The 23571-nt window shown below is 37.5% G+C and overlaps 2 protein-coding genes across 8 annotated transcripts in view; one reads left to right on the top strand and one right to left on the bottom strand.

Moving 5' to 3' along the window:
* Positions 1-13180, top strand: part of LOC110983730 (sodium- and chloride-dependent glycine transporter 1-like) — a 39362-nt gene extending 26182 nt beyond the window's left edge. For all 4 annotated transcript variants that reach the window (XM_022243228.2, XM_022243227.2, XM_022243225.2 and 1 more), the window contains exons 6-15: positions 537-669; positions 4061-4195; positions 4618-4721; positions 4932-5056; positions 5663-5775; positions 6282-6413; positions 6763-6862; positions 7112-7218; positions 8492-8662; positions 9744-13180. In XM_022243228.2, coding sequence (XP_022098920.1) covers positions 537-669; positions 4061-4195; positions 4618-4721; positions 4932-5056; positions 5663-5775; positions 6282-6413; positions 6763-6862; positions 7112-7218; positions 8492-8662; positions 9744-9887 — 1264 coding nt within the window. In that variant the 3' untranslated portion in view covers positions 9888-13180. The remainder of the gene's footprint in view (positions 1-536; positions 670-4060; positions 4196-4617; positions 4722-4931; positions 5057-5662; positions 5776-6281; positions 6414-6762; positions 6863-7111; positions 7219-8491; positions 8663-9743) is intronic.
* A 6-nt stretch (positions 13181-13186) lies between these two features.
* LOC110983733 (ankyrin repeat domain-containing protein 10-like) lies at positions 13187-23170 on the bottom strand. 4 transcript variants are annotated; one of them, XM_022243236.2, is made up of 5 exons: positions 22791-23170; positions 20968-21105; positions 20462-20553; positions 20048-20292; positions 13187-17630 (listed from the first exon to the last, which is right to left on the bottom strand). In XM_022243236.2, the coding sequence occupies exons 1-5, from the start codon at positions 22992-22994 to the stop codon at positions 17191-17193; spliced, it is 1119 nt and encodes a 372-aa protein (XP_022098928.1). In that variant the 5' UTR covers positions 22995-23170; the 3' UTR covers positions 13187-17190. The 4 variants fall into 4 exon arrangements, with proteins under 4 accessions (XP_022098928.1, XP_022098927.1, XP_022098930.1 ...); XM_022243235.2 differs by having other exon boundaries at positions 20968-21120; positions 22791-23168; XM_022243238.2 differs by having other exon boundaries at positions 17487-18343; positions 20968-21120; positions 22791-23169.
* Positions 23171-23571: the final 401 nt, after the last annotated feature.

Below are 23571 nucleotides of genomic sequence, written 5' to 3'. Positions count from 1 at the left end.
AAATGAGCAAGTGGGTAGGTTATTTTATTCAGATGCCATAATTACCAGAGACCAGCTGCGAATGTCTAGAATGGGTTTGGAAATTCTACGCTACGTCAGTGGCAGCTGTTTGTTGAATCTCTAAATTGATTGATGGAATTATTAAATCTTTTTGACATTTGAAATTCTATTATTTTATTTTCATTGAAGAGAACAAGCACCCAATTCAATCAAACCTTTGATGTTCTTGCTAATTTTGAGTGATATGTTGGAGGATGGATGATAACAAAATTTATTTGGTAAACATGACAATTTACAGTGAGACTCTACAGGACTCTCAAAACCTTTTTGTATCGTTGCATATATATCATTGTGTCCATGAAAACGGAATACTGCTGAGGCCATAAATAAATGCTGTTTTCAATTGTTAATTGTGAAGACAGTTAATCGGAATAGCCATTACAGCCAATGTCTAGTCATGCATCCTTTGCCACTGCACTTTTTTAATGGCTGTCTAGTTTCACAATTCATACATAACGGGTGGATTCACTCTGCAGTAAAATTGTGTTGGACAAAAGTGACGGAATTGAAAACTTGGGACCAGTCCGGTGGCAGATGGCACTCTGTCTCCTCCTATCCTGGGTTGTTGTCTTCCTATGCATCTGCAGAGGTGTCAAGTCTTCAGGAAAGGTACTAAAGGTTACATCTTAATATCTGTCCTCACTTAACATGCTACACACCATAATTGTTGCACTAGACCTTTGAGTTATGTACAAGTCAAAGACACTCACAGCAAGCAGAAACTTTGACATTAAGAAACTCAATAGACTGAGTTATCTGCAAGTAAATCCAAACAAAAACCACTTAATCTTTTGGTGTATTGATGTTAGTTGCCTGTGAGGCAGTGTACAAGCCCTAAATGCTGCACCAAATATTTATTCTATGGCAAATTTGTCACAGAATTAATTGGAACTGGGCATCACGTTATCTGAATATTATATTTAAAACAAGTTTGTTACTTGGCACTGTATGCTTATGAGACACATTTAAAAACTTGGTCATGCTATATTTAGATGCTTCATTTGGACCAAAGCATCATTTCTATCAAACAGCTCTCTTACGGTATCCTAAACAAAAGATTTTTATCAAGAACCAGTCATGGTACCTTGAATTTAAAAACTCTGAATGAGTTGGGAATATTGAAATCATTCCGATGTAGTACATGAAGATGGTTCTCAGCCTGATTACCGGCAAGAGGCCAACAAATATTTTGTGAATTGTATCCAAAGGATTTATTGATTGCATCCAAACGATAACAACACAGGGGTAAGAGACAAAAAATCACATCTCTTCACTAAATTCTTCACTCCAGAATCTCCAGAATTGATATTCCAATTGTTATTTGAATTCGTTTTTTTTCAGAAGATGGGCACTGTAAGCATTCTGTACTTACACATACATTTGGTTGTGTGTGTGTTGGTGACCTTCTCCGAATCAGTTTTGGATGTTTTCTGCTTAAGAATTGTCACAATTACTGTCATTTTACAGGATTTTGTAGTAATTCCAAATGTAATACAAACCGAGTGAATTAAAATGTGACGAACTGAAACAAAATGAAACGGTAAAAACTGTGTAATCTCCGTTGTACGCTTCGGGAACAAAATGTAAACAGAATTTCAAGTCAAGTCCAAATGTGCCACAGAACACAGAAGTAATTACTCTGCACACTGCGCATCTCTCTCTCCAGACTTAACCTTCTAACACTGTATACTTAATGCAAGTCTTACAGCCACTCTTTCAAACATCACAGTAAGAAAAACATTGGGTATCCTTATTCCCCTTCGCCACCATCCCACTCTTCTGAGTGGTTTAGGGATACCTGAACTTTTTTCAGGATAGGAATTAAATTTCAAATGAACTGATAAGTTGGGTTTTAAAAATGCCCCATATAATGGTGCTACTCAACTTACGCAGCTGAAAACACATTGATTTGTGGGCACATACACCATACACACGTGTACATGACATTGTTTGCACTTACAATTTTGTCCTGTGAATAACACACAGATAATCATGACTACATGTTGAAAGCAAGTTGACTTTTTATAACAATGAAAGGATGTTTATCATGCATGTAACAATTCATCTCAATATATGTACACCTCATTTGTCTGGCAGGAACAGTGGAAGTACTTAGACTTTTCAAATGAAACACTCACAAAAAGGAAATTTTCTATTGAATGCAAATTATTATACCTGTGCCACTCACTGTTGGAAGAGTAATTGTTGCTTAGCAGCTTTTCCAATTTGTTCTTCTTGCTTTTAACAATTAACTCGACTCAGCATTTGTATATTTTGCACACCATGGCTGTGTTTGTTTCTTAGCACACTTTCACAAGGCATGAATTATGTTAACTTGATGCATTTATTAATATACCCAAATTCAAAGGTCGGCTTTTCTTATCACAGACTACACACAATATTTGTTACGCGTAGGTTTTCCAAGTTATCACGTGTATTCTATTTACATAACATGCACTGATTAGTTGCTTGTATAGGTGACAAAGTAAACAAGTACAGAATCCAATCATTAAATATCTCTTTGAGACTCAAGATTAGATTTAGGATCAGACTGAGAACTGAGCAGTAATTGTGCAAGTTCATTTTACAAGTCCAAAAGACAAATTTCATGCTTCCATTTGAATCAAGCAGTGTTATAGAAGTATAAAAAGGACTCTGACCTTTTTTGTCTTTGCTGGGTAACAAGTTTTCAAACCAGAAAAATATTTGTGAAGGGAACAAAACATTCAAATTGATCTCTATCTTTTTTATCGAGAATTATGGATACCATAGCAAGCCCCCCAAAATGTGACCTTTTTAAAAATTTCAATTTTGATACACAGCACAACTGCAATCACCAATGAGCCATGGTCTGATCAAAACAAATGATAATTCACCAAGTAACCGTTGGCAACCCAACCCGATTACAATGGCAATTACAATGCAGGGGAGGTGTAACCAATCGAGCGTTGTTTGAAATGATTTAAGCGGTTCACTGTATTTGAGCGTTACAAGAGTAATTTAATCAACCAGGGGTGAGGCTCACCTGAAACCCAAATTTCATCCTGGCACTGATGGACAACAGCATGCTTATCTTGCTTTTAAGCAAAATACAATTGGCATTAAGACTCGAGCGTACATTGGAAAATATCTTTAAACAGCAAGGGCAGGTTGAAAGTGAAAATTGGGACTCCATTTAAGAGCGAAAAGTCTAGTGGAAGGTGGAATCAAGAAAAATGGAGAGGCAATTTTTGCACTGTGAGTAATTTACTGCAGTGGTGATTGTAAATTGTTGGGAGGAGATGTCACACTGAGGAACAGGGAAAGAGGCAGTGGGGATTGACTGAACAACTACACAAAGAGATGAATGCTACAAATGTCCAAGAACATGGGTGAAGTAAACAAGACTGGACCTATAGTAATGATAGATTGGTAAAAAAAATTATATGCGCCTTAAAAACAGTCTGAATTTGAACTCTTATCAACAGAAGGAGCTCATAATTTATAAGGTGGATCAAGAGTTAATAAGCACATAATTCAGTACTGCACAAGATCTCTGCCAATTCTCGCACTGTTGCAATGAAATGTATCGAGCCTCCAACTGCACTGTGTACACAAAACAATCAGTCAATGGCACAGTAACTAAAGTTCAACTGAATGAGGTGACATTGATTCCAGGTAAAAGGCAAGTGCCTTGCCCTCTTAATTATCAAGCTTCCTTTATGATTCACAGCCTGGGTATTCTTGTCCCTGAGCAATCCATATTGCTGTAAGTCAAGTTTTCTTTCTCATGGTTGGGTAGAGTGGAAGTTTGTTACTTGCTGAGGAGGTGCAAACATAGTTGTCTGTTCAAGTACTAAATGCAGTTATATAGTGAATAAAGAATGGATTGCCAGAATACTTAATGAAATATCCATGTGATAGTTTGATTGGCTATTGGTTCATTGTTTGAGAAAAATTGACAAGATCATTGGTATGTAATATTTCCATTTACCAGAACTCATTATTGATTCACTGTCAGGTTGTGTACTTCACTGCCACTTTCCCTTACATCATCCTTATCTGCTTACTGATCCGCGCATTGACACTGGAGGGTGCCAGTGAAGGAATTGGTTACTACATGAATGCCGACTGGAAGCAGCTCAAAAAGTCCAAGGTGTGACACTAGAAATCAAAAAGAATGATTAGGATTGCTTTATTGACAATTAAGATTGCTTTATTGACAATTATGCCAAATCAGCAATCAAATGTAATAATGCGAAAATCCATGATAAATTCAGAATGGTGCAAGATATCATACTGGAATACATGATCACTTTGTAAACTAAGGACGGTGTGAATATGAGTAGTTTATCTTTAAGCTATGCTGCAAATCTTTAGACTTTAGTTTTAGGAGGTCCGGGAAACAAATTTATCCTCAAAATTAAACAGAACCATTCACCTCTTTAAGCGACAACCAGCTGAGCAGGTGTCATTTGTGTAAAAATAACTGGTCTCCTTTGCTGATAATACATAACTGTGTTTTGCTGATATATTAGCCCCCTTTTTTCAGTATCATTTTCGGTTTCTTTATCAAAGGTATGGAATGATGCTGCCTCACAAATCTTTTATTCTCTGGGCCCAGCTTGGGGAGGTATCCTCACTTTTTCCAGCTACAACAAGTTCAACCACAACTGCTTCAGGTAATGTTCTAATGTTATAAACCTGACCTTGTTTGGTCAAACACCAATTTTGATTTGTTTTCCAGTGGAATGTACATAGAGGGGGCATTTTATTTATTTCTGTATTGATGCATTTTATGAAAACTAAAATTCAGTTTTATTATTTGGAGACTTTAAATTTAAAATGGTGCATCCCCACAAAGAAGAAATTATTTTGGTTTCTTTTTCTAGGGATGCAATCATGGTTCCCATCATCAACTGTAGCACCAGCATCTTTGCCGGATTTGTCGTCTTTGCAACTTTGGGGTTCATGTCAGCCAAAACAGGGATGGACATTGAACATGTGGCCGTCCAAGGTAATCCTATTGACCCTGCTTAGAAGTACTGGTCATTGGTAAGCGTAAATGAATCTGCCTTCAAAATATACTTGTAAGTTCCATTACATTTGGCAAGTCACGTTGCCTGAAAAGTTTCTTTTTCCATAACTGTATACTAGGTCACAATCATCCATGAACCCAGCAATCTTACCTTACCCCAGAAATTATAGCAAAAATGCTACTGGCTCATTTTAAACAATTATACTCAGAGAAGTGCTGAATATTTTTAAGAGTGTAAAGTGCATGCTCTTTACCTGTGCATGCTCTTTAAAAAAGCAGTTAACTGCACATTTCTTTCACAAATACATAGCTAGCCAACACTGAGCAGTTATCTTACAGCTCAACACAGTAGAAAAACTTTTGTTGCCCTGTATTCTGGACAATAGATGTAGGAGGGGCATGCAGGGTTTAACCCTCAAAGAGCCACTTGTTTCGGACAATCTGGGAGGGGGAGTGCATTTTTACTTTTTCCTTGTTTCTCTTTGAAGGAATCTTGTTATTCTTTGATCCATCACACTTCATTCTGACACTTTACAACTCTTAACCAATAACATCAAGTGCGCTGTGCCTTTCTGTTTGTAACAGGCCCAGGTCTGGTATTCGTGACGTACCCAGAGGCTATTGCCCAAATGCCAGCTGCTCCCCTCTGGTCCTTCCTCTTCTTCTTCATGCTCTTCCTTGTTGGATTGGATACACAGGTGGGTCAAATTAGGCTATCACAGAGCAGGAAGTACAAATTATCACTTAGTCGATGAAAGCAGAGCTGCAAGCTCAAAGCACTAACATTACAGATCAGATCATTTCATGGCGTGAATAAAGATAACCGAATATTTGATATTAAAGTTCCCAAATCATAGTATACTTTTAAAGAGTCAATATCAATTACATGAAATGTTAATTCTTTTTTCCTGGAACACAAAAATGAGCAGAACTTGCATAAGAGTTATCCCCTTTGGACGAATCCCCACACACATATTCAATCACTTTTTTCATATTTCACAGTGAGACTTTTTTCATACTTTCACTGCCAAAAAACAGAGCCTGATGATAGAATATTCATTATCACCACATTCCGTGCCCCAGGACCATTACTTGTTTTCCTACATATTGTCAGGGCCATGATGACAGACCCAGTGGTTAATTCCAGCACCTTCAGGCATATAAGTAGCAACGTTGACTGGTTATTTGTTTTTCTTACTCACAGTTTGGCATGACAGAAACTGTCATCAGTGGTTTCATTGACCAGTTTCCAGAGCACCTAAGGAAGTGGAAGACTCTCTTTGCGCTCGGTGTCTGCTGCTTGTTCTTCCTCTTGGGTTTACCTCTAGTGACAAGGGTAAGGATGGTTAAAAACATGGATCATCCCAAGATGTATCAATGTACACATTACACATGAACAATACCTCATTATTACCCCTGGTTATCAAATCTGTAAAGTATGCCTGAAGACGACATACACTTCAACTGCTGTTTTTTACCTTTGAAGGATTTTTGATGCACACTTTCCAGTCGCATATTTTTGTTGTTTCTCTGACACAATGTTTAACTTTTCAAAAGTGAAAGGAAACAGAATTTAAAATTTTTGACCAGCAGTGTTGAATGTCCATTCAGTGCTACCACAGTTTATTATACAATCAGTGCAAAACATATTCACTCACAATTATCTGGTTTGAATTTTTCCCAAGGGTGGTATCTATGTATTTGAGTTGATCAACTGGTATAGCGCCTGGATATCCCTGATGATTGTTGGAATGACAGAGTGCTTTGCTATAGCTTATTTCTATGGTGAGTTTTGTATACTCTACTGTAAAAATATGCTGATATCGCTAGGATGTTTGATGTAGTTTCTGTTCAGTGTAGGCATTGATTCTCTTTGTATTAGTATTATCTGATACCTGTCAGTAGACTTTTGTCTTAAATAGGCAAATGACACTTTCACTCTGTAATGTGTGATTGTGTTATGCTAAAGCCATGCACAGCTGATTGCCTTGCTGTGGTGGTAACTTGCCTCTTCTCTGGTTGGTTACATTGTAGGTTTCCGGCGGTTCATCTCAGACATCAAGAAGATGCTAGGATATGAGACGGTGGTATGGTGGTGGTACTGCATCTGCTGGCTTTTTGTGACACCAGCAGTAATCCTTGTAAGCGGGAAAATTGGGGAAGGAAAAATGACCATGATGTCAGCTTCACAGCAATTTTGGCAATGCACATCATGTCTGTGCCGTGACAAACCGTTTAACACAACAGGTGGTCAAAATACTCAAGATATGTCCATCAGTGATCAACATACTTAAAGGATCCAGGATATGAATTTTTCTTAGAATCACTTTTTGTGTGTCTCTGTACTCTTCTTCCATGCATGAAGACTGTTTGACATCTTTTTTGAGTTACGTGAACTGAACGGTGCAAACATTAAAAATTGACCAAGCATTTCTGGACAAGTGAGGGTGCTTTTGCTTTGATGTAAATCCAGGAAGACCAGGTTCAGGTTGCATGTTTTCATGTTCAAATTGTGAACCCCAAATTTGCTATCTGGATTATTGCCATATACTTACCCAGCAATAAATTGCCAAAGAAAATGAAATTTGCCATAGCAGTGGTTAAAAAAATTTGGAAATTTTCTGTGCACAAATCAGTGCAACATTGAGATTCAGTGCCTTGGATGACATCGTAGTTCTGCTCATGAATATGCCAATATACATTGGCATAAAAACCAAAAAAAGTATAAAAATGTGGGTTAAGATTGCAAAACAAACATTTAAAATGAGGTTAATTGAAATCCAAAGATACAATTTCAAGGGTTTTGAGTAAAATTTATAAAAATATTTCTATCTCCTGGTTCCTTTGAGTCCACAATATCACTCAACACAGATCAGTGTCAGTGAACAGTTTCACGGACAAAAGTGTTTGAAATTTCAGGGGTTATTTCTGAAAACGTCGCATATTTTCATTTGTCATCTCCTTATAAATTATGTGCTTTCCTAATTTCTATGATGGGAAATTCCTTTCAAATAATTGTTGGCTTGCCAAGGCAGGCAGAATCTAAAGAGGGTACATGTACATGTATTTTCAGTATGGATCAGACACTCACATTGGAGGTGGTGAACTATAGTCAAACACATTGTAAGATTATAGTTTTAAAGATAACTGACAAGACAAGATCAGGCGGAAGTTTGAACATAGATGAGCACCAGACATTATTTCAATCGTGTTGTGAAATATCAACGCTTAGCTCAATTTCACAGAACTGAGCATAATGTAAGACAGCATGTGAATAAATGCAACAAATTTGCCAAGGAAAGACTACAAGCAATTATCAAGCAACTATGGTTGAAGACACTCTTTGATCAAGTTTTGAGCAATCAACTTATTGCAGTCACTATATTTGATTATGTATAATATGTTTTCATGCAGTTCATCATAGGATTTGGTATCTACCAGTACGTGCCAGTGTACTACGGTGACTCCTACTACCCACCTTGGAGTGAAGCTTTAGGCTGGGTCATGGCATTAATTGCCCCATTGATGATCCCCATCTTCATGGTGGTAAACTTCCTTCGATCCGAGGGTAACACCATTTTAGAGGTACGTTCTACATTTCATTTTACAGCATGGGGGCTGTCCAGATGTCATTTGGACATCCTAGCTCTTTCAAATCTAAACAAATTATAAGGGAAAAACAACAAAATTGGGGGGGGGTTGAGATGGAGCCTTGGGTAAAGCAGGACCCACTGATATCCTAAAAGTGGCACACTGGTAATCTCTAGGCATCCTGTGAAAATGTCAAGTAAGGGGAAATATGCTGTATGTTCTAGGTCATTTTATCGTGTTTTTACAGGAGGGTAAAATTGAAGTGAAGTGTTTGTCCTTTAGTTTTCAAAATGGGAGGGGAGAGCAGTTAGGAGACCATCAAGCATCATCCATGAATAGGCCAATCCATTAAGCCCCACCCTATTATAGGACCTGCAAAAACAGTAGTGTTGTAATTGAGAAACTAATGGGCTAAAATGGAACACACTGTGGTGGGGAAACATCAACCCTGTTTCCTATGGCAGATAGTGTGTACAAGCAAGTAGGTAGAAAAAAAAAGAAATAGGTTGAAGGTTTTTATTTCATCATTTAAAAACTGTTGAGAGCTCGTGTCCCTACATTGATCCACCTGCTATGACCCCAGTAAAAATTACAAAAACAATTGTCTTTAGAATTTTAATGATAAATAATGTGTTGGTTACAAAACTAACACTTCTTACTTTCAGTAATTGCATGCATATCATGGTTCATTGAATGTTAAATATTATATACATGTATTTTGGCACACAAAATGTGTGATATGCTAACAGTTTTACACTTCTTTCTTTCAGTAAAGAAGAGAAAATTGTGTAGAACATTATGGGGTCATTACCCCATAAAAAGAGTCCTTCTTACCCTACACTTGGGGTAAAACAGACCTGTGATGTAAAAATCTTCATTTGCTTGTTACCTGTACCATGGCAATATTTTTGAACATCTGTGGTACTGTGCCACAATACAGCAAATACAGCAAAAAGTTATTTTCAACATTATGGATTTTTACAGTTCGCCCATTCTTGTCGGCTTGAGTTTTGGGTCACTGTGATTTAGCGGTTCTTGTCACTCGTGCTGGAATCCTGTCTTGTTTGGTTTGCAGAAGCTGCGCAACGTCATCCGCCCAACCAAGGAATGGGACCTGGCCCACGACCACAGCCCAGAGAACAGCCAAGTCGATGTACCCATGACCCAGTGCAAGATGGCTACTAGTATGAATGGGAACAAACCAGGACAGGCTGTATAAAATTTCACATGGGATCCACGTCCGACTGGCCTGACCCACAGAGGGCGCTATTCCACATTGTATGTGAATATTCCTGGAATGGTCATAAGCTGTAAATAAGCCAGGCTGTTATGTTGAAAGCATGTGCATAAGTGCATATTAGCATGTTTTATTGTGTTTCCAATTCAGTTGACTCAAAGATGTCAATGGTGGTTTTAATTTTATCATTTATCATGCAACATCTACATGTACTAGCTTAATTTATCAGTATTAGCATCTTAGAAATACATGTATACTTTGCCAGTTATCTTTTACGTTTTTTTGCTGTACAGCATATTATTTAACAATTCATAACAGCAGAGAGTATAAAGCAGGGACAAAACAGACAATTCCTCTTCACACTTACTTTTTATCCTGGCAATCATAGCAAATAACCGTCAAAATTAATCCAAAATAGAATTCAGTTTACCTGGGAGAACACTCAGAAAGTCTGGAAAAGGAACTTTTGGAATTCCATTGTTATATGGTCATATTTCACAACTGTTATCAGTTGTAAACTGTTTTTAACCATCACAAAGCATCACACAACAAACATCAGTGCTGACCTCAATTTCATGGAGCTGAGCAGTATGCAAGACAGAGCATGCTAGCAGCTAAAACAAATTTGTCAAGCACAGACCAGAAGTTTTCAAGCAACTATAGTTGAAAACACTCTTTGATCAAGTTCTGTGCAATCAAAATAAAACTGTTTCTTTCTATTTGTACTTGACAAACTGTAAGAATTGTCCAATGGTTAGGCAAAAAGTTTTATTTCTCAATGTAATGGAAAAACTCCTATTTCTTCTTTGCAAAGGTACATGTACATGTACTTCCATTCTGAAGAAATTACATGTCATATCTTGATATATTTCAAAAGGTCCCAAGGCTAGAAAAATAGAGCTGATCTTGCCATCAGTAAGGTCTATGTGCTCCATTACTGCGAGCATTGAGAATACATGAATTTAAAAATGTTGTTGCTGAGTATGCAACAGCAGTCAACATTGGCAACATTTTCGTGAGTAAAAACGTGTTGTCTCATGATGTAAATATGTACTTGGTGGTGTTATCTTTTAGACAAAAGAACCACTTTTTGGAGGCATACATTACCTTTAAGCTGATATTGAAATACTTCAGTTTTAGACATAAAATAAAAAGGAATATAAAACATAACATTCAGAGAAAAAAAAAGCAATAGTTTTGAAGTGTATGTGTTTATGTAAATGTATTCTACATATATGTACCGGTAGACAGAAAAAGTTTTAAAAGGTGATTAGGAAAACCACAAGTATATGGACAATTAGGCTATTCAATTAATGTCATTAAAATATGCAAGTGTTCATGTGTGGAGACTGTTAGAGCACTACAATTAATTTTACGTGTAGTAGGGTGGAACTTTAGAAAACTGTTGTTAAAAATTTGTCCAAGTTACAGAGTTTGGTGAAGGGTTTTATTGGAATGAGGAGTTTTGTGGAGTTAAACACATAGCAGAAAGGGGAATGGGACAAACTGAAGAACACGCATTAAAACGGGTACATGGATAATTTTCAGGTATTTCCTCTTTTGCACATAATGAATGCATGACTATATATTTAATAATTGGAGCATATTTGGAATGTTAAGAAGAAGTAAATTTGTCTACTTGGGGATATGCAGAAATCAGTTAACGTACCAACTCCATACACAATCATTTCCACTCCCGCAAGTAATCACTCCCACACGTTATACCTGGATTACAGATTAATAATCAGTGGATGCATGTATATGAGCATCAGTTCGAGTGTAAGTTACATGTATATATCTGAAGTCAATTGTAAGTTACTGACACAAATACTGAAAACCAATTGCGACCTGATTACCTTAATAAATATGGTAGCAAGTAAATACTTCCAGAATTGAAATATGCCACAAGCATTTTACATTCATCACAGAAACTGGTCAGGATTGGGTTTGACTGTTTCTTAGAAATTGATGTTGAATGTGTAGAAATAGTACATGTACATTCAAACTTGGTTAATAAGAGGCTTTTCAGACTTGGCAAATTACCTTGTTGTAATAGAAACCTTGTATTATTACGAATAAAAATAATGAAAAACAAAAGATTGGGACGTAACAATTTCCTTGTTATAAGCAGAATCTTGTATTAACAGTGCTCTTATTAACGAGGTTCGACTGTACATGTAAGTTATTGTGATTGCACATTTTCCCCCCAACTGTATAACATGGTATCGCATTAGGAAGAAGTTTTGAGGCAACTTTCCATGAAGCTTGATATATGAACAAAGTTCACTATATATTGCTGACTGGATATTAGGATGAGGGGGCACTGTGGAATGCATTCCTGTGATGCTATCAAGGGAACACACTAGCTCAGTGCCATTCCCAGTTTAAGAACAAAACATAATGTAAAAGGACGAAAAATTAAGCATGCCATGCACAAACCTTTTGGGGTCATACATGAACACCATTGACTGGGACACCTGCAGCCAGAATTACAAATAGATGGCTCTTTTGTTACTAAAGCATCATTAATGTTACTCTGTATGAGAATTCAGCACATTGCCTCATGTGAAGAGGGTTCTTTTTTGTGTGCTCACTGAAGTTACTATGCTTACATGTATATGTATCACACACTCACATAGCGTGCCCTTTACTTGTTCTTATGCGGAGCAAAGAGTGCCATCCATCATTCACACATCCAGCTCATAAGGTGTTCCCTCTTTGTCATTACTGCTGGCATTACTAAAAAGGGCATTTGAAAATTTTGCTGTAAAATAGTGCTACTATCATCAAAGAGGTGATGGATAAATCTCACCATTGTACCAAACAAAAACCATCCATTCCCAAGGTAGTAAACTCATGAGCACTGCCCTTCATTTCAATGGTTAACAGCCATTGGATTGTACTGGAAGGAAACACTCTAAATAAAGAAAAAAAAAATTTTCTATGTAGTACCTGTAATCGAGTGTTTAAGGATGGTGTACACTTATCCAATACATCTGCATTACACTGTGTAGATGATTAAAAATTGTTCGGTGTAAACATCGGTAGATTGTAACACAGTTTGAAGCACAAACGATTCAGCCAGATCAGCAAAGCTGTAAAGAATAGACTGTAGAAAAAGGGTGTATGAGAGATTTGTGACTATCAAGAATGTAAGCATTTCTTGTTGGTATTTATCAGTGTGATGCAAGACAAGTCTATATTATTTGAAAACACAAAGTAAAAATGGTTTAGGTAAGCTGCATTAAGGGATAAAATAAGTAAACAGACTGAAACACTCGTTTGTTTGTGTCTCATTTTATTTCAAAGATGATTGGTCTTTTGCTTTTACATAAAATAACAATGAATCTTACCGTATTTAGTAATTAAAAGATCTATCTGGCTAGTTCTAGGAACACTATCTGGCTAGTTCCAGGAACACTACTCACAAGGAAAGTTTATCAATCAAGATCTACTGATTTTGTAGATTGGTCAACATGTGCACTTAATGTCCCCCGTTGTGAAATAATGCATGATTTCCTGTGTCACAAAATGAAGTGCAAATTTCTACAAGATATCACATTTGTACTTGTTTTGTGCACTGGAACCGATTTGTATTTATTCTATTGAACACACAGATTTCACATCTGACAACTGAATTTTACATCTAACCCAGTTGTAACATAACTGACAGCCCGACTTAAAAAACTACAAAACATTTATTGAAACAAACTGGGAATGTATTCTCTGTACAGATAAAAACAAGATACACAAACTCTATTAAATTGTTGCTAAGCTTACACGTGTATATATATATAATGAAGACACACGATAGCAATCTTGGAAAGGCTGGTGCTTGAGAACTGTGCTCATAGTGATCAGCAGTTTGCTTTCGAGGAATGTGACTAAAAACTACATATGAAAAGGTTATATCCTCTGAGTTTTTTATATATTACCAAGAGTGACCTTAACTAAAACGATCCACATGTGGCCAACATCAATAACCTTTGATTTTCAATTCATCACAATGGAGAAAATAAGCTTAAGAACCATATCACAACAAAGTAAAGAGCCACAAGGTTATGTACATAAAACACCCTAATAAGTGTGAACACTGCAACATGAGGCATACTTTATCACTTGTCCTACTTTAATCCTATATGTGTAAACTGCTCACTTTTCACCTGTTAATGGCAAAATGTGATTTCAATACACAGACATAAACTCAAAATGTTATTATACATTGTAAACGAGCATGTAATACTAATTACAATGCATATAGCAAAAAAATAAATAAAAAAAAAAAGATTTCCGTAATTTCTGCAAACAGAATATGATGAAATTCTAATGAAAATTAAAAAATGTTATACATCAAGGATTTCACCATATCACCAAGGTAACAACCTTTTAAGAGTTGACTGACAATACACAAGAAAAGATTGTCCAAGCAAGAAAGACAGCAAAACAACTTGCATCTTAACAGATGGACATTAAAGCAAGCAAGCATTTACAGTAAAGCAAGCAAAATGTACAACAATGCATGTGTTAGGGACGGCTATCTGTGCATTTTAACCATTGGCAAAAGTCCAAAGGCATGACCACCTATTGGTTAAAGTTGAGTGGCTCAAACTGCGAAGTCCATAGCTAACACACATCTTTAACTTCTGGGTAAACCAAGAGCCACATCAATGCACATTCTGATTGTCAATTTCTTCATCGATGGCAGGACGGTATCAAAAAATTTGATCTCTTAGGAACTCACCAACCATCCAGATGCCCTCAAGAGGACTCATGAAATTATTGCATCTGTACAACAGCATACATGTATTAGTAGACTTCATGACTTGATCTTTTAAAGCAAACTGAGATTCATAGTTACTTTGATAGTTTCATTTGAAATTGAAGTAAAATTGGAATTATTCTTCTTTAAAAGTGGATGTTCTTTTGAGAGGTCCAAAGAGAAGAGTCAGCATTCTGACTTGCACACACCATGTCATTAGACAAGCCCAAGCATGTGCTTTCTTCCTGGAATAACAAAATGATTTCATATGGTTTGAAAATAATTTCACAGAACACAAAGTGTCACGATTCTACAATAAACCACACCAGGAACTATGCTGTTGGTCAAACACAACACAACATGGTGCATGAATTAGTAAGCCTGAGAGTCAAGGGCTGGCCTGTGTAATACACAGAACCAAGCCAGGTCTTAGTTGCTGTGGTTTGCCATCGATGTATCGGGGGACGGTAGGCCTGCAAGGCTGTGGACTCCAAGATGAATGTTGATTATCAATCATCTCAAAGTCACAGAATATGCCTGTTTCCAGAACATAACTTCAACAATTACAACTATGTACAAGTACCAAAAACACGCACAAAACCAACGTAACATTTCTTTACAAAAGGCCATTAAAAAAAACTCGACATGTTAAGGTAGTATATTTTAAACTTGAAGAAGTAATTTTGAGAACCATGCACAATAAAGACTGATCCACAATTTTGAGAGGAAAGTATCAGTTTGCAAACTGGAATATTCTTTTTTAATGGCCTCAGACTAGAAAGCACTACCTTTCCTCTATTGGGGGTTTAGCTAGTCTAGACACTGCATGGCTTTTTTTAACCAAACAAGCAAAACACAGCAGAAATTGGTCTAAAATTAAAACAGAAGCTGTTCTAGAACACAGCTTGATATGATAAGGACAGCTCCACATGTTACAGTGTTAAGAACATCATTACATACATGTACATGAATTTTTTTACAATGAAAATAACGAAAAGCTGGAAATTTCAACTATTGAATGTATTCACATAGAAATATACTCTAGTGTGAGGTACATGTATGTTAGAGCTTTATAAAAACTGCCAACTTATAAACCTGTAAATTTAAACCCATACAGAGTACATGTTACATGCACCTGCTTAGAAGTGTGTTGCTCGTACATGTACATATATTTCATACATATGCACCAAATAAACCTGTCAATTTGAAATATACATTAGCTGTGAACTACAAATACTGCATACTTGGTCAAAGCACCATAAGGCCAAAAACTCCAGCTAATATCTCTTCCAGAACTACTCAATTTATTTCAACTGATAAATGCAATGTCATCACCCTTAACTATTTACATGCTGATCAGTCTATTGCAAAAAAACCCTGAACTACCAGCAGTTGACTAAAATATACACACAAATTTTTGAAGGATTAAAAAGATATTCGTATAAAGTTAAAACCTCAACACAGCAACATCTCTCGCATTTCAATTCAGCAAAACAAATGTATTCTACACCTTCACACAATTATGGAATAAGCAACAGTTATTGACAAATATGCATTATTACATAAAAAAATACTCTCCTGGTCTGATATGTTCTGATTGTGGTAACCAGTAATGTCCACCCATGCATTTCAAACCAACAAAATCTGGCTGTTTTCTATTTCAAGCCAATTACACTGAATTACTATGGCCCAATGACATTTCAGCAAATAACCACGTGCAAAATGAATGCGGTCTGAAGTATTTTCAAAAGACAAAACATCGAGCAATTCACACTAAGCTCAAAATAAAACATCATGGTATCTTCTATAGCATATATCTAAACTCTTTATAGTTTACTTTATAAATAGCTGTAAGGAGTTTGCTTTACACCATGATAATAAGTACATGATCTATAAGAAAAAGTACACAGTCAGGGAGAAGGCATTGTGGATACACAAAACACATCCATAGGGCATTCTGGGATAGGGGTTAGGGTGGAAAAGAAGGGTCCGTAAAACAAAAATCAACTAAATTTCAGGCTTCAAAATTATGCAGACAATTGTTCAAATGCAGTACATAAAGATGCACTGCATAAATTGGTAATTGTAACTGCGCAATTTGGTACATGTAGGTGCTGCTGAAGTTCAATAGCTACTGTTTGGTAACAAGTGGCATGCACAGTACCTACAATGCACCTGATATGTGAACTCATTCACAAGAAACCATATGCTTTTTCCAACATTGCAACCGTTTACATGTACATGTAATTCTGTTAAAAAAAGGTCTTTGTCTTTCAGATAAAAAGATGATCATAATTTTCCCAGTGTAATAGCATGTATTGTTTTCCATTAAAATTTCTTTGGGGAGGGTAGATGTCTGGAAAACTTAGGACTGACCAATCTAAATGAGCTGATGTTAGGAACTATTTAATATACCAATGTTTCATTTTGGTTTCCCGGTAACCTGGTTGCCGTAGCAACTATTACATTCGCTATAGGTCGATGCTCTGGTAACTTGACGGAGGAGTGGAAAAGGCATGTCCTTGATCAAAAGAAGTGACAATAACCAACTGAGTTGTAGATGGAGTCATACATTGAGTCATACCCTAGCGTCATTGCCACAGCAGCTTCGTGTTCCATTGCACTTGCCGATACAGACACTGGGACAGCTCCATTTTGAAAGCCACTTTGATGGTTATTAATGTCCATGGTTTCTGTAACACCATTCCCCAGGTGATGTTCTGTTTGCATTGCCATGTGGGAATTGTGTTGCAAATCGCACTGGGATTCATCGATACCCAGATCAACTTCAGTGTAGAGAGAGACGAGTTCACTGGACTGCAGTCTCTCAGGGCCAGTGTCTTGTGGGTGGGGCAGGTGCATGCAGGGACTGGGCATGGCCTGGATTCCAATACTGCACTTAGGAGGAGAAGTGGGGTCACCTACATGTATGGAAGGCATGGATAGCCCATTTGAAGTCAGAGCATCTGTAAGGAGATCAGGACAGTCCATAATAATTAATGTTGACTGTTGTTTTGAATTACATAACTATGTTGTGTTCATAAAAGTAATGCACAGCATGTATCTGATCTAAAACTAAATGTACCTTGGACTGATAGAAAGCCCAGCTAACATGTAAATACTTAATCAGTACATACATGCATGCTTACACATACATATACATGTTAAAGTGCACATGGGGTCAAATGTGCAGTGATGTGGGAAAAGAATGTGCATGTAAATTTGTATGTGTTACACAATGTCCAAGACTGTTTTTCATGAACCAACAGTGACCACAGCACTGAAACTAGTCCTTTTTCATGACGTTAGAACAAGTTAAGTAGTTAAGGAACCCAGAGAACAGTGAGAAAAAAACAGTGATCCAAGCACCGCTTCACCCACAAGACACACCTATCACATCGTTGCGACCATGACACTGCAGAACCACCACCATCCCTCCAAGATAAAATGTCTGAAATGCTTTGGGACTATCACAGGTAGTGGCCCATGAGTGCCCGACACTTTCTGGTCACTTGCTGCCTGGGTACACAGCACTGCATGAGATAATCCTGAGACTGACCAACCACGACACTCCCCTGACCATCAACTTGACTACTGAGTTGACTTTTGACCGGATGCACTGCAAACTGCAGACCAACAGATCTGTTTTCTTGGGCGTTGCAATTGGTCATTTCCACGTCTGAAGTCAAAGACATTTTGAAACATGGAAGAAAATGTTGAGTGTGACTACATCTGCTACAGAACGGAACAAACCTAAACAGCCTGTGTATACATGTACCTACATGCCTAGGACTCTCTCCTGCACATCTATTTCATCTTCAATTTCAACAAATGTATGAAATATCAAGAGCCCTAGAGCACAAGAAATTTTGTGTGAACACAGGCATTTTTTAGTACATGAAGAAAATGAGTTGGTACTATTGATATGAATTGAACGTGCCATCCATAAGACCACAGTATTGTCATCCTAACTGCACTATGCGGTCAACTTTGGACCTCCTCTTAACTAGCAACATGCAGCATGGACACTACATGTAGACTCAATATGCATGCATACGTGTGTGGACAATAGGTTCTTTTTAGCGACAAAATTCTGTCAGGGAGTACTCTGAATAAGTGTACTGGTTTGTTACAGACACTGAAGGCTCATCACTACTTGTCACCCCAAATTTTCATTTGAATATGTACGACCAGAAGACAGTTCGTGTGGGCACCAGGAGCATAACGACAGTCCATTTGTGGCTCAATCTCTGTCACGTACATGTACCTGTGTGGCCATGTGTACTTGTAGAGGGAGTTCATAATGATAGGTACCTTTAGTATCGCACACATATGCTAACAATCCAGATTTCTTCATTTCTTTTTTTTTTATTTACATCTTCAATATCTGGTATTTTTACCACAATTAACAAGCCACACATAAATGCAATTTAATTTCTATTGTTGTGTTCACAGTTTCTGATTTTATTGCACTAGGTTTCAGTCACAGCCCTAAAAGAACAGCGAATATCTCCATCTATTCTCTCTTGAGGACAATGTCTTTGATGCTGTAGTTCTTCTGGTGGTTTCAGGCTGTGATCTGGTGGGACTCTGTCTGCCATCCTCACCAGCAGGATCGGTCATTTTGACACAATTTTCTTCTTTGGTTGCTATGGGAACACTATCATCTACATCCATTTCAGATGTTGCAGCTGGTGTTTCTGATTTGTGGTTTGAGGGGATTTCTTGGAGCAAGGTCCACTGGCAAGCTTGGGGGAGGGGATAAAGTTGGGGTAAAGTACATGTAGGTGGATTGTTCTGTGCGAGGTTGTCTTCCTGTGCAGTGTAACATCACACAAAGATGAGTTTCACATACAAATCCACACACCAATAAATGCATACACACGTACTGTAAAGCACTACATGGCACTCATGGCTTTGATTTCAAAAATGGAGCTATTGTTTTGCCAACGTAGTAATAAAAAAAGGATCTGCCCGTAAGCAGTTTTCACACTTCATTATACTTGTAGTACATTGTGAATGCAAAGTGAGGAGGTACATGCAATCATGCATGAAGCACGGACCTGTGGTGAGTACACGACTCATTGGTTAAAAACAAGTTGCTGGTTATGTTGTGTGCCTAGACTTAGCATGAAACCCCCTGACCTGCTTGCTTTCTGACCTGCTTGCTTTCATCATGGGGACTGGGAATAGAAACATTATAACCTTATGATCCACTTTGGAACCCATTTCTTAATTAACATTATACAATTTTTCTTAATGAAAGTTGTAAATTGGCATACATTTTGCAAAAATGATATAACTTAAACACAGAAAATTCTTTTACAATATCTACTGGGTTTTCCACATTCTCAAACATGCAGAAAAATTCTAGGGATCTTACTTTCTGTTCCGTTGGAGGGTTTTCCATTGAAAGCAGGCAGTGATTCCACGCCATCTTCTGTTCTCGCCTTCTTCAAATCACCATTGACAATGTCGTCTGTACCTCTCTTTCTGCCCAGGTCACGACTAGAGAAGCCATTGGGAACATGATGGGAATCCTCAACCTGTTGCATGTACAGTGCACAGGGCTCATTGCTGCAGGATAGCGCCAGATCCTTGGGCATGTGGCCATTGTTGTTCGCTATCCTGAATGTTAAAGGTTACAAATTATTTATTCCAATTTATTTGTTTGGTCTTGGTCTATGAAATACACAACAGTGATGCTTTTCCAATGCCTTCTAAAGTTTGCCTCTGAACAATTTTGGAAACCCTTGTAATTTTGCTTGAGTCACACATCATTTTATCAGTAGGTTACCTGAAGATTGCACCATTGGCTTTGAGGATCCCTAGGCATTCTATTCCACCACTTCTGGCTGATTTATGGACTGGGGTTTCTCCAAGGTAGTCCTGTCAAGACAAAAAGTCAAAAATAATCACTATCACGTAACAGCAATGGCATTTTCAAACTGAGTCAAAGTTATTTAAAGCTTTCAACTTGGTCAGCAAATTTCAAGATCTTCAACTTCTCTTCTACTGTAAAGTGTTTGACATGTTGCTTTTACAAAAAAACAGACTGCATCTAGTCAAAGATGTAAATTCAAAATAGCAAACATTTAAAGAAAGACTGCCTGCGCCAGAAATATGACCGCAGGTATGTAGTACAAATGAACTTTGTGTGATTATTTGCCCTGGTGGGGCAACTTCTAAGAGTGCAAATGTGATCAAAAGAACTGCAAGGGCCACAGCATCATTTAGGCACAATTCATAATACTCTCAAGAAATGAAACATATAAGCAAAACAAGGCTGTGGTGACTTGGTACCTGAGCATTCACGCTGGCTCCTGATTGGATGAGCCACATTAGACAGTGAGGTTGGTTACCAAATGCTGCAACATGGGCTGGGGTTTGATGGAAGCGCTGTGTTGCTACGTCAAAATTCACTCCAGCAGTAACAAGCAACTGTAAACAGTCCAACTGTCAATATAGGTAAAGCAGAGCCTTATGCTACATGTAAATCAAGTCTTTAAAGTCTTTAACAAATTATTACTTGGACTATTAATGGTTACCCCATGTTGAGCAGATCTAAAGTGTTGTATTAATGTGTAAGAAGTTTCAACTTCAACAGGTTTTGCAGTAGGGGCCTAGGCCTTAGGCCTATTGCCACTGACATGACTGATAGATGTTTATGACATTCAAACAGCAGTCTTGTAACAAATTCATTCTGGTCCAGTTGCAGAATATCCTGTTGTCCTCACCTGACCATCAGCCAGACTGACTGTGTAAAATTCCTGGGACTTTACATCGATAATAACCTTTCTTGGAGAATACATATTACATACAGATGTTCTTTTGTATCAAGAAACATTGGAACAAGGTGTAAGTTTTCTTCCATCTGATATTTTAAGGACTTTAAGTAACACATTAGTATTACCCTACTCAATGAATATTTGAATGGGGCCACTGTGGAACTGCCCTGATAGAGTACTAAAACTTCAAAAAAGGGTATTGCGAATAATTAATTCAGCAATGTTTATGAGCATTGCAATTCTCTTTTTAAAATGTAAAGTGTTAAAAATTGGTGATGTTTACTTATTCTAACTACATGTAGCTACATGTACGTTAATGCATCAAATATAATATTAATTATAACCATTAATATATGTAATTACAAACTCCTGAAATCTATCTGCTCAATGTTCACAAAAACGTAAATATTCATCACTAATTTACTAGATAATGTTCACACTACAACTACATTTCTTCACGCACTAAGCTTGCTGCTAGTGCAGTTAGGCATAAAGGACCTGAACATGCTGAACTATGGAATTCACAGGATCTCTCATTACAAAATATTCGCAGTCTATCCTTTCATACACAAATGGGTCATTCTACGAAGTTCGGGAACAGTTTGTGACAGCGTCCCCTGTTACATCAATGAAAATAAACATCTTTTTTCCCTGCATGTGGATTCTAAATTGACATTGTTCTAAATCTTGCAAGGTTTTTGTAGTAGTGTGCTTCATCTTTGCCTAATAATAATGACTTAATCAGTTTTAACGTGAAAATAATGGGCAATAAAAGTTACCGATGTAACAAGGGACGCCGTCACAAACTGTACCCGAACTTAATGGAATGACCCAAATATAAAAATTACTTACCACTTACTGGATATACCTGTAAACTTATCACCCATTAACAGGTTTTACTGGTTTATGTTTTTGTCCCTTTGAAGTTGTAGTCTCTGCTATGCTTACATGTACATGTTTGTATAAGTGTGAATACATGTGTGTGTGTTTGTAGTTGTTATTTAGGCCTAATTTAATTTCTGGGGCCACTAGTCACTAGCATACTAGACAAGCTCTGTCATGTCTGCTTTTTAATTTTAGACGCCCCATCCACATTTATCAGTTTATTACTGTAAAATTGTGATATTTACTGTATTGTTACAAGGAGAAATAAGCCTAAACGAGATTGATATTGACCATTTTCAAATGTTAAAAAAGGCAATTTGTAGGGTCTAACTCCAAGTTACTCAGACTAGTGTGTACTACTGTCATGACTGTCTAGCTGGCCAGAGCAAAGCAAGGCTAGATTATCAGTCAACAAATGAGTCGACGTTTGCACATTTTACTGTGTCTAGGTACCTTGCCGTAATATGCTGACCAGTGCGCTGGAGTCCAACCATAGAAATGATCTTCTGTGTACAAGTCATACTCCCCGTGCGCCAACAGTACCGACAAAGCCGCAGTATCTCCATCACGGCACGCACGGTGAACAGGAAACCGACCACGGAGTTGATCTTCGCTGGACTTGTCCCAGAATCCTAGGGCCGGTGACTTCTCCATCATATGCCTGATGCCTTCCAAGGCAAGCAGCTGGAATTTAGAGAGATCTTTCACCGATTTGGGATCATTTTTAGCCTCCAGTTTGAACAGGAAACGCACGGAAACAAAGACCGTCACCCCTTACATCTCGACCATATTTTTAGCGCAGTCCGGTACGTACAATGGCGCCCTTTTTCTATTGAATTAAGTAAGTCTGGTTCTAAGCATGTTGTTTCCAAGCCTGCTTGGAATATTATGACAGAGACGCAAGCAGTCTGGGTACCAGGGTATTCTTTAAAGGAACAGTCATGGAGCGAATATTGAGGTAAAAATATGCCAGAGATGGCGGCTGTCGAGTTACCCCTTTTGAAGATATTTTTAGCCTTTGACTTGAAGTTGCATCTTGTTATGCTTTCTTGAACATTCGATCCTTTCAATGGGCGATGCAGGAGGGGGTTGGGACATGGAGGAAAAATAGTAATAATAATAATAATAATAATAATAAAAATAAATGAGAGGGAGCGAAAAAAGAAATGGAAAAAGGATCGAAAATCACCCATTTGCTTGAAAATACCTGGAAGTTGACCTCCTTCCACCTGAA

The sequence above is a fragment of the Acanthaster planci genome, linkage group LG02 (assembly GCF_054643075.1).
Source record: "Acanthaster planci isolate LZ-2023a linkage group LG02, COTS_SCS, whole genome shotgun sequence".
Classification (NCBI taxonomy): Eukaryota; Metazoa; Echinodermata; class Asteroidea; order Valvatida; family Acanthasteridae; genus Acanthaster; species Acanthaster planci.
This window is presented reverse-complemented; position numbering and strand designations above follow the sequence as displayed.